We start from the raw sequence: 12525 nt of genomic DNA on the forward strand, positions 1-12525 counted from the left end.
AAAGCTATCATTGGGTGGCTTTTGCTTCATTATTGTCAGAGACAAGAGAATGCAGGCAGAAAGGCTGCATGTATGTACATGCTTATTTATTTTTTCTTAACCAAGCACTGCAAATATAAATTCAACTTTGTTGCATTTATAAAAGCTGTGGTTTTCTTTCTAAGCTTCCCGGGCTCCCCCGGGCTGGAGTAGCCCAGGAAACTTAGAAAGAAAACTGCAGCATTTATAACGTTGTATTTGTTTGCGGTGGCTTCAGCTTTGAGTCTCCTGGGCTTCCCAAAGAAAAAGCATGACACCTACTTGTTTCAGGTTAGTTAGATGAGCAGAAATGAGCAGAAAGTAAAGGATACAACATTCCCCTGCATTTCTTTACAAATCAGGCATTTTTTTCGGACTTCTTTTCACATGGAACATCATTTGTGGATGGTACATCAACAGAAGTGTGCTTTCTCTTTTTTCTGGACCCCTAGGACATTCTAATCTGTACCTAACTTGGAATAATCTAATGGCAAATCTTGCCAAACTACCCTGCAGATGCAGTTTTGCAGTTGTGTATTTCAGGTGCCTGCTTGGGACACATAACACAATTCCAAGCTGCCATACTGCACTGCACCAGCACAGGTCAGAATGTGTCTCTGGATGTAAGCATAATTAACATTACAGTTCTGCTTACACAGGTGTATGTGTGGGTGGCCATGTGTGTGTGTGTGTGTGTGTGAGAGAGAGAGAGAGCGAGAGAGAGAGAGAGAGAGGGAGTGAGAGGAGAGGGAGAGAGAGAGAGAGAGAGAGAGTGTTGGGGATGTGGCTCTATTCATTGGTATGTCCATTATGAGTTGGGAATGTTGGTGATTAGAAAGGGGAGGGATGAGTAAAGGTGCATACATTGGGGGCAGTCACTTCATTGACTGGTGGTCGGTTAAGATGAATTTCTTTAACTATGTTTCTGACAGTTTGTTTAGTACAGTTGTTAACCACAGCATTGGGTGGTGGAGTGGGGGAGAAGCAGGACCCAGGTATGGAGTGTGTATTGGGGCAGAGAGTGGGCACATTGGGGGAGAGAGACCAGGCATGAATGTATGGCATGGAAAAATGGGAGGATGAGGTTCTCTATTAGGTCTTTTAGTAGCCTTTGGCTACTAGTGGTAGGTGAGATAAGGAACTTGCTTTTCCCTGATTCCAGAGAGGCAGGTGATACTGGAAAGAGGTTGTACTTAGCGGATGCAAGCTGTCAGCCCTCCTGTATTGGAGTGTGTGTACATCCTCACAGGAATGTACCTTTACTTTGGTTTCACATGTAGTGAATGAATAACAGTGGACAATAATCCCAGATGCCTTCTGCTTCAAATTGAAATATAAAGGACACATAAACACAGGAAATCGTGAACAAACTCTGCCAAATGCTTGCATAACTCATTGTTTCTGCTCAGACACACATCCTTATGTCTTCCGAGTGGCATTTATTGTAAATATTGTAAAGATACAATTAGCCGAAAAGCCAGATTTAAAAAAAAAAAGATTTCTTATCAGCATTTTCCTTATCAAGTGGTGATGTTGAGGTTGAGTTCAGCAATCATGCATCAACATCAGTTGTTGTAAATGTAGTAGGAATATGTATTTATATATTTATATATATACAATCACAATATATGACAGGTGAATCTCAATAGCCCTGTTATGATCAAATAATGAAAGACAAATTAGATTAACCACCAACATAAAATTGAATTTAACGTGTAATGATCGCCTATAGAATTACGATATTGCATTTATTTTTAATTATGCATGTCAGAGCATTTTTATATGCCCAGTTTTTTTCTGCACAGTTAAAAATCTGCAAGACAACGCATTTTCTTTAATTTACTTATGCATGTTTTTACATAGCTCACATTATTTAGAAAAAACAAACAGAGGGGTTGTGCATGGTAAATCTCACAATTATGTATCGAGACCTATCATTCCCTGTTAAATAATGCATATGTCATAAGCGTGCTGTGATTTAGAATATGCCATGGAATCAATGATGCGGAATACTGTAAAAGGCAGCAGTCCTTTATAATCTGGCACTACATCTTTTTTTAATTGTCCTCATAGTACGATTAAGCAATAGTTTTGAACTATTCTGAGTTGAAAAATCATTCCATTGTTTAAAGCCCTGGGTCTTTTGTTTGCAGCCCGGGATCGAAGCTCAGGGAATACAACCAAAAAGGCTACTTATACCCCCAGCCCTGACAGTCCAACAATTACCATAGTCCCGGATCTTTTCCAGATCTAGCAACACCCCTGGTGACAATCGGTCGTTATTGTCTAATTTCTGTTCTCAACATCAATGCATCATCAATTGTTATAAGCACATTCCCAAAACATCTCATTAAAAGTTCAACCACTCACTTGAACTATATCAACACGTATAACAACAACTCAGATAATCCCCCGTGTAACCAACCAACCAGTCCAACGGAGGGGACAACAACAAAAAAGACAAAGTGGTAAGTAATGTGAAGAAAGAAAAGGGTAAACACCAAAGCCATCCCATTCTTTACTAAAAAACTCCAATTGCAGAACCCAATTAATCTCTCTCTTCGCACCTTGCACACACACATTTCTCAACACCACTATCCACACATTAACTCTTATCCGTCATGTTCTCAAAGCCTAGCTCCCCCAGACGCTGCCCCTCCTCCCCCCCCCCACACACACACACACGTTTCTGCATCTGTCTCACAATCTCATTGGAAACACTTTGTACACTTTATGCGCATGCCATTTCATCTAATACAATTAAAATGTTGAATCTGAAAGGATAAATGTGCCTTCAATCTACCATTTGTCTGTATACTCTATGCCCTTAGGCTCTGAGCATAAAATTCCAACAGAATGCATGTTATCCTCCAGTGTAGAGCATTGCACTCCTTTTAAGTCTATAATAAAAAATGAAGGAAACCTTAACTAATGATGTCTTTTCATTTGAAACGCTTCTGGAAGTCATTTACTCGTTTACTCTTGCTTGAAACTTTTAACCATACATTTAGATTAAGTATTGTTATAAAAAAGGCCAACACATGGCTTGATAAATAGATGGCACACCGACATATGTGGGAAGACCACTAGCAGACCTATTGTCCATTAGAGTCATACAACATAGAAATAAATGATTACAGTAAATATCAGTAAAATATCAAGAAGCACATCTATTGAAGGAAATACAAAGTATCTGTGGCTTCAGGAGAAAGGTTGCCATTGCATGGATGTCTCTGTGTGGAAAGATACTGATGCATTGGAACACTGCTGTAATTGCAGAGCAATTCACAACATATATGGATGGGAATATAGCCTGTGCAATTCATTTGGAATTGTTGAGAATTGCATGTCAATGCTTAAGCTGCCCTACGTACCTTGGTAGAGAAGCTTGATCCCCTGCTTGTTCTCGGAGTGATCACTGTAAAAGTGGATGAGGGTTTCGTGAGTTGTGCTGAGTAAAGACGATGGGAGTTCGCTTCCACTAAATTGTCCAATTTGAGAACTGGCGTGGTAAGGCCCATTTTGTATTTCAAGAAAGTCGTGGTTGGCCTCAGTGGAGAAGTTATGAAACTGGATGTGAGCACCTGTAGGAAAGAGGTGTAAGAAAACATGTTTAAATACATATGTGCATATGAATACTATGGCGAGTTTCCTTGCAACTTTTTATTTTTGGAAGGTTGTTATTATCTGCACTGGTAGTTTCGCTTCAAACAGGCTTTCCCAAGGTATGGCAATTAACATTTTGGCTGAGAATCTGCCTCTTTTGTGAAAGGTAAACTAAAGCCATTCATTATCTGTTCATTTCATTTCATTTTCCTGCATCATTGCAGTTTGGTCTCTTGCCAAACCAACCACAAGTCACTCTCTTGATGTCTCCAACTGTCTATCAGTCAATGCTCAAATTACATTTATTTTTCAGGGAACCTGGAAACAGGAAGTTACAGTTAAAGCCATAGGGCCTCATTCCCAGAAAACACCTGCAAACACTGAATCTGTAACCGGTACATTAGAAGCCCCGGCGGCGTGGGAAGTCAGGCAGCAGATTTGTTATCTCCCCATTCCCATGGTGTCTCATAGGACTCCATGGGCGTGGGGAGAGGGAAGCACTGGCGCCATTGCAATGGCCCCTGCAGGCAGAGTGGTACTTTGGTGGTAAAGATACAAGGGTGCCGGTAAGCTTGACCTGATGATGTTTCGAGACGAGTACAATCTCTGAAGGTGTTGTCTGAACAGGTGCTCCCCTGCTCTTCCAGAACCATCGAGCACCACATTCATATCATAGCTCCAGCCTTGGCCGATTTCTGCAATCACTCTTTTGCCACCTGATCTTTCCCCTCTTTCGTCAAGCACTCCTGTGTGCACCCCCTCCTAAAAAAGCCTTCTGCCAATCCTACCTGTCTGGCAAACTATAGTATGAATTCTATCACTCCTTTTCTGGTCAAATTCCTGGAAAAGTTGGCCATCTCCCAGCTAGCTTAATCTCCACACTGAACCTGTTGGTAGACTCCATGACCATCACTCTGGCTTCAGAGAAATCAGAGGCATGGGAACTGCTATCCTGAACACCTGTGAAGATCTGCTCTCTAATCTTGACTCTAGCTCTCCTTCTGTCCTGATCCTACTTGACCTTTCTTCTGCCTTCGACATGGTCAATCATTCAATGCTGATCAATCGACTTTGTAAGAACCTGGGCATCATGGATCAGGCCCTGGCATGGCTGACCTCCTTCCTCTTGGAATGACCGTCCCAGGTCCAACACTGGTCCTTCCTCTCTGCTACCAATCTCTCCACAGTTAGTGTCCCCCAGGGTTCTATCCTCTCACCCTGGGTCTTCAATGTCTATCTGGCCCCTTTGGCCTACCTGATATCCACCTCATCCAACGTTCAGTGTTATGCAGATGACACTCAGTTCTCCTTCAGGCTTCCCTCAGCCACCTCTCCTTCCTCACTCATTCCTGACTGTCTATCTACAATCCATGATTGGTGCTCCTCCGAAGAGCTCTGCCTTAATGCTAGTAAGATGGGGATCCTTCTCATTTGGACTCATGCTCCAGCTTTCCCTCTCTCACTCTATCCGCCCTCCTTGGGCCCTCTACCCTCACCTTCTGTGAGGCAAACAACCTTAGGGTCATCTTTAACTCCACTCTCTTTCTCTCCTCACATTATGGACCTTGCCAAGAAGTCCCACATCCAGCTGCACCTCCTCAGAGGTATTCCACCTTTTCTCATTTTCCCCCAGAAGCTCACTGTCTCCAGAGTTCTGGTTCTCTCCAGGCTGTACTACTGCAACAGCCTCTTTCTCAATCTGCCTGCCTCTACTGTGAGCCCCCCAAAACTAATCCAGAACAGGACTACAAGACTTATCTTTGGCCTCAAGCCCAGGGACCATATCTCTCAAGCCCTGAAATCTCTCCACTGGCTCCTAGTGGCTGCAGAGATCAAGTTCAAGACCTTCTGCATTGCCCACAAGGCTTTCTGGGGCAATGCAGAACATCTCTGCCTAAGTACCTTCTTTCTCAAGCTCTTCGCTCAGCTACCTCCAATTCTCTAATAGTCAGACGCTTCTCCAGACGGAGAGAGGGGGTAGATCTCTCGCCTCTGCAGGTGCCTCCCTCTGGAACAGACTCCCTGCCCCTCTCAGACTTCATCCAGACACCTGAAGTTCCAGTAGGAGCTCAAAACCCCTTTTTTCTTCTCTGGTGTAACCAGGATTACATAACAAACAAGTGGGGCCTGAAACTAGTGTAGTTGGTCCCAGTGCAGTGACATTAACAACCGTAAATGCCTGCAGCGCTGCTGGGTGGGCATTTATAGATTTTGGGTTGGCTTTGACTGCTCAGGCCCTACACTGTCTAAGCCTCTGCTCGGCCTTCTCTCTCCCACTCCTCAGCTAACCTTCCAGTCTGTTGCGCTGATTAGTTGTTTGGTACCCTCTGAGTCACACTGGGTATCAGAGTCCTCTATGTCCAGTCCTCCTTGCACTGCCGCCTGGCCCACTGCACACTTCGGGGCTGTAATCTGTAACTTAAACAGCCCCCCTGCCGACTTGATTGATTGATTGATATTTTATTTCTATCGCGCTCATACACAAGTGTTTCAGACCGCGACAAGGCAAGGGAAAGGGAACAGGGGAGAACAAAAACAACGATCTCACTAGGCTCAGTGACATTAAGAACATGCAAGTGCAGGGTAGAGGGAGAAGGGGGAGAAGAGCATGGAAGGGGGAACAAAAGGAGAGTGTGGAGCGAGAAGGAAAAATAAAAAATAATAATAAAATAATAAAAAAAAGGCAACAAACAATGGGAGTGTAGCCAGCAAGTGGCAAGTGCTGGGTTTATCGCAGCAGGCCATGTAGGTCTGAAAGTGCAGGAAGAAAAGGGGAGGGCTGTATGGGTACAGATACAGACCCCAGTGCAGGGGGTGGCCGGGAGGCAGTGCGTGAGGGTGGCAAGATGAGCAGGTACCTGGACCCAGAGGACAGAGGGTGGCTAGGTGCATGGTGACGAGGGAGAGTAGAATGAACAGGGGAGAGGGGAGGAGAAGGCAGAAGCAAAGAGGAAGGTTTTGAGGTGCTTCCGGAACCAGAGATGGTTCTCCTCAAGTTTTAGAGTGGCAGGGAGGCTGTACCAGAGGGAGGCCCCAGCTGAAGACAGAGATCTACCCCCAGCTTGTTTCTTTGAGAAACGACTGACCCTGAGGGAGTTAGAGGTAGAGGAGTGGAGTGCACGAGATGGGAGGTATTTGCGGAGGGATAGCTGAAGATATGTTGGACCCAGGCCCCAGAAAGCCTTGTGGACAATGCAGAGGGTTTTGAATTTAATTCTTGCATCCACTGGGAGCCAATGGAGAGATTTCAGAGCTGGAGAGATATGATCCCAGGGCTTGAGGCCAAGGACAAGTCTTGCAGTCCTGTTCTGGATAAGTTGTAAAGGGCGGAGAGTAGAGGCAGGTAGATTAAGAAAGAGGCTGTTGCAATAGTCCAACTTAGAGAGAACCAGAGCTTGGGAGACAGTGAGCTTCTGGGGGAATGAGAGGAAAGGAAGACTAACTCTGAGGAGGTGCAATAGGAGGTTTGACTTTTTTGATACATCAGCGATGTGGGCGGAGAAGGAGAGTGTGGAATCAAAGGTGACACCAAGGTTCTTGGCCTCGCAGGTGGGGAAAGGAGGAGGGCCAAGGGAGGCCGGCCAGAGAGTGAGGGGAAAGGAAGGTGATAGTGTGCCAATGAGGAGGATCTCTGTCTTGCTGGCATTAAGACAAAGATCGTTGGCGGCACACCAATCTTGAATGGCAGTTAGGCAATCAGTGATGAGAGAAGTGGAGGAGGTGGCCGAGGGCAGCCTGAAAATGAGTTGAGTGTCGTCTGCGTAGCACTGGAAGCTTGAGCAGAAAATGGCAACACAGCGGGCGAGAGTTGCCAGGTATTGGTTGAAAAGCCAGGGCGAGAGGTTAGACCCCTGGGGAACACCACAGGTGGAGAGGAAGACAGATGATAGGAAGGACCCAAGTTGGACCTGGGATGGTCGATCAGAGAGGAAAGAGGTCAGCCAGGCCAGACTTGCACTTACCCTGAGCCGCGCTGCCCTGGTCATACTTAACCAGAGCCTTACTGCCCCTGACCTCACTTCCCCCTATCCTCTCCCTTGCCGTTCCCCCACTCTCTTGTCCCTGCACCTCTCTTTGTCACACTTGTGAGATCTGAATGTCACAAGGCCTAGTAAAATCATCTGGATTGTCTTCCTTCTGTCTTCCCTCCCTTGTCTTGTCACACCTAGAAACACTTGTATACAGGCGCATTATAAATCAATATCATATCATATCTATCATAATATAGCGGATGTCTTTGGGGATTAAGTTCACAACACATTGGATCACCTCATGGCTTTCCCACTTTGCCATCACAGGAAAAGGCTGCTCCTCTGTTATTGCGCCCTGTACCTGCCCCTCTCGCTACACCTGAAGATGGTCCACCATCTATTGAACACCTCTGCAGTCTGGTCACCCCCTTGCCCTCCCCCATCGTCCACAGCTGCACTCTATACCTGATGGGTTGAGACACCTTTCACCACCATGACCCCTCCCACTCACGACCCACAACAAATGCTTCCTCCAGGGTACCTGCTGTGGCCACCCCCTCCTCTGACATCAGGGATGTGTCTCTTGCTCCTCCAATGTATGTGTGGGTCTGTGCACATAAAGGCATCCTCTATTGCCTCTGTGCTTGTCTCTTCTAGGGCCTCCTTCAAAGACCATGCCTTCCCTCTTCCACTCCTAAGGCCCATCTCAAAGTGAACCAAGTGGACGGACAAGTGGACAAGCAAGTGGACAAATAAAGGAACACGCACTACAACCCTTCTTCTAAAACTCGCAATTACAACTACTACAATACAATAAAATTGAACACAAGAAGTTCACATAGGGAAACGTTTTTGGGGGGAGTTCTGTGTTTTTATGGTGCTACAAATAGGTGTAGCAATTCTTTCTTTTGTCTTTGATACTTAAATAAGGGGACTGAACAATGGAAAAGCACTAGTGGAAAAGACAAACATTCGTGTTTGTTCGAAATGGAAAGAATCGCAAGACTCTGTTACACACTAGACACCAATGGAAGATTAAACAAAAAGTGACTTTACACAGTCAAAATAAGCATGAAGAACCTACAAAAAGGGTCAGAGACAGACAGAAAAAAGTACTCATAACATTCTCCAAACACCGTCCGAGCATGTGCCCCCTTTCAACACCTTTCCTTAAATCCTAATAAAAAACGACAAAGGCCCAGGAAGTGAGCTGGCCCTTATATATGCGTGTTTTATTTGTTTACACCAACACCTTAGTGTAACATACATTTTGGCTATATGGCGAATGCCCACATCCACATATAATACTGTAATCATTACTACGAAGGTTTACCGGGTGACTTGTTAAATTATCTTTACCAATGTTTATCTCTATGAACTTTACAGAGTTCTCTTGCCACCTAACTAGGTTTGTGCTACAAACATATACATTTTGATGGGAGTTTATTTGAATTGTGATGCAAAGACTTTTATCATTATATGTTGGCAAAGGGACAGAGAAAGATTTATAGAGAGAGTCATTGAGAAAGAGAGAGTGAACGATAGAGAGGGAGAGAGAAAGAGAAACAGAGAGAGAGAGAGACTAGCCAATTGTTAATTTCCATTATTATATCTTCTGTCTTCGTCAGGTAGTATATTTAAAAGTGTATCAAATATTTTCTTTAAGATTAATATTTAACATTGGATGAACATATGCTTTGTTTATCTAATAGTTGACATTTGTAAAATTCTGATGCATTTTAACTTCAACATAGTAGGATATATTGGGCCTCATTTCAAGTTTGGCGGTAAGTGGTAAAGTGGGAGGTACCTGTTACCGGCAACTTTAACACTATGCCAAATGACGGGTTTGGGCATGGAGTAGAGGAGTTGCCGCCAGGAAAATCCTGGAGGTAAATCCTCCAACTCATTGCTGAAAAATCTGCAGAATCAGCGGAATTACGGCAGTGAAAATTCTGCTTCAGTAATTCAGCAAAAAAATCCCATTGAGTCCAATGGACTCAAATTAAATAGGGAATTACATCGCCACCACCACTTGTAAACCAGTAGAAATTCTGTCGGACCAAGTGCCAGTAACAGTAATTCATTTGGATGGTATTCCGACAGATTTACCACCGGGATACTGCCCAACTCGTATTATTTGGTGTTCCCTTTAATATTGAGATACATATCTATGCATAATGAATCAGATGGATTTATATTAATGCCTGATTTCCATAAAAACAACTTTTTATTTCTGTGTTTTACGGTTATGGCAGGCAGTTTGCTTATATGTGTTGACTAAGTGCACATCACAAACCAATCGTATATGTAAAGATGGTCGACAGAATCTTTCTTCAGATTCACTTTAGCTAAACATTCAATTTTGATTCCATAAATCATCCCATATGCCTGTATCGCAAAAGGACTTTAAAAGCCTTTTGAATCACAGCTCACATCAAGAGCAGTATCTTCCAGAGGGGATGATTAATGCGTTCAGGAAAAAGCGGATGAGCCTGGGGAGGCTCAGACTGCGCACAACCAGGGCTAGATGATCGCAGGTTTACTTTCTTGGTTAAAAGAGAAGCTAGTACTGAAGCGGTCCATGAACAGCATATGCCGGAAGCCAAAGATGCATGTGTAGGCATGAGCTGCTGTAGGCACACTTCTCACTTCTCATCCCACCCCCAGCACGAACAATGAAATATTTTGGCTACTTGGTCGACACTGAGCCCCGCTATCTGCTCCAATAAGGACGCTTTATTGCCTGCAGATCTTGTGGGCAAGTTGCTGTGATATCATTCATATGATGCACACAGAACTCCTGTCCACATTTGTGTTTGCAGTAAAGGGGGATGCAGGTAGTGTCACACTGAGGAATCGGATGGAAAGATCCAGAAGGTTCAGAAGTGTCCATTTACACATAAAGTCATTGTTACACAACAGATACGCACCGCCCAAATGACCACATGCCATGCTCTACAAATCCAGCCAATCCGGTCTATTATTCTGAGTTGTTCTTCCAAACCAAGAATGGATCGCAAACATCGACACTAACCATGGGGTGGGCAGGCAGCTTGGCAAACACACATTTCTGCTACGCCTGCTTCCGATTGTGAGTAATGCCATGTTAAGATATTGTCTTTTAAGTGAATTTGCGGTTGCATCCATTCAAAAGGATCAGTGCAAGTTGCAGGAATGCAGCGCATATGATTCATTGCCTGCCTGGACCACGTGTATGTAGAATACATAATTGCCTATGAGGTCTGCCATTGTCGGGTGCTATTGGGTACAACGTGAATGGTGGGCTGATCACAACATCATTGAAGGACGCCTTTAAGACTATTGAATTCTGAACATTTAGGGTTCTGGTCAATATTTACTATTAACATGGAATGAGGAAGACTTACTTTTATATTCAGACAATATCTATGATTTACATGTATTCAAATTCAGAAGGTATTCGGGGAGCACTTTAGCATGTTTGCATTCTGGAAAATGTCACCACCTCACTACCTCTGCCTATTTCTCACCAAAAGCCACAGCCTGGATCGCCTCACTCGTCAAAGCAATGAGAGTTTTTTTCAGAAGCGGCATGTGCAACCCCCGCCTCCATCCACTAAAGAGTCCCACAGGGCTCCTGCTGAGCCCCCACAAAGCCGGCAGGTCATGCCAGCTGATAACAAAGGACTGGAATTAAGGCCTTTGTCACTACCTGCCTGCACCTGTACAAGGAGGTCAGGAGAGGTCCCTGGCTCATCTACACCATGCCAGAATGACCCTGCATGTATCGACCCTCCACACATGGACACCACTGCCACAACAGTGAAGGTAACATGGCCAAATGCAGAGATGGCTGACACAAGTGACCCTCCTGCCCTTCAGCCTTCCTGCATCCGACCGATTGGTCAATACTACCACAGATTGGCTTCCGTCATTGGGTGCTCATCACAGATATAGCTGATCCCCCATAAAGATGGCAGGCGATGACGGCCCATAACATAGCCCTGGAACTAAGGCCGTTGTCACTACCTGTCTGCGCCTGTCCGTGCCAGGGAAGCTGCCGGCTACCGCAGTGCTCTGTTACACGCCTCCCTTCCCCCACTCCTTGGCTGGCCTCCAGCCACAAGACTGGAATGTTTGCAGACATAGGATGTGTCAATTCTACCTTCCTGCACACCTCTGCACATCCCAATATGGCTGCCGCACCCGCTTGAACCTCGGCACACTATCTAGGTAAGGTACCATTGCATCATGTAACCTCTCTTCCTTGTGCCATCACTACCATTGATAACACTATGGTATCCTCAAGCCTCATGCACAGCCCTGACCCACCCCTTTCCTGCTCGCACTACGACTTCCTGTACCACAATGCTTGACCACTCCAATGCAAACAATACCTTGAAACCGGCTTCCACAGAGCTCAAACAGCCATAGCATCAAGGATCCCATAGTGTTGCCTCACACACCAAAACCCCCTGAACCATTAGGTCCTTTTTAAATGAGGAAACCTGCACTACATGGATGGGGGTGCAGAATAACTCTTACAACAGTAACCAAATGAACTCAGGAAGTTGGCAAATAAAGTTGTTTAATTGTCAGTTGTCTAAAACAGGGAGTATGAGGGACATCAATGGAAGTCTCATGGCATAATCTTGACGCCTCACATGAAAAAACATCCTTATCTAGCACAAATTCATCATAAGTGATGTCATATTACGTGGCACACTAAGAACATTTATTTTGGATTGTAAGAGGTCTACGGGTAAAATCTAGGTATACTTTCTGTAGTGGATTGGATTGTGATTGGATTCTATAGTTAGGTGGACAATTTAGGCCCACCCCTTGTTCAAGTCATCCTCAATATTTATTAGATACACAACACACTATTGGCTCTCAAACTATAGGGCTCTTTAATACATAGCCCTCTATAATTGGTTGGCACACTTGT

The 12525-nt window shown here is 44.7% G+C and overlaps 1 protein-coding gene across 2 annotated transcripts in view; it reads right to left on the minus strand.

Annotated features, from left to right (window-relative positions):
• CSMD1 (CUB and Sushi multiple domains 1) overlaps nucleotides 1-12525 on the minus strand; it is a 5442057-nt gene that overhangs the window by 929859 nt on the left and 4499673 nt on the right. For both annotated transcript variants that reach the window (XM_069606098.1, XM_069606099.1), the window contains exon 41: nucleotides 3393-3602. In XM_069606098.1, coding sequence (XP_069462199.1) covers nucleotides 3393-3602 — 210 coding nt within the window. The remainder of the gene's footprint in view (nucleotides 1-3392; nucleotides 3603-12525) is intronic.

This window comes from Ambystoma mexicanum, chromosome 4p, assembly GCF_040938575.1.
Source record: "Ambystoma mexicanum isolate Mex_15411 chromosome 4p, UKY_AmexF1_1, whole genome shotgun sequence".
Classification (NCBI taxonomy): domain Eukaryota; kingdom Metazoa; phylum Chordata; class Amphibia; order Caudata; family Ambystomatidae; genus Ambystoma; species Ambystoma mexicanum.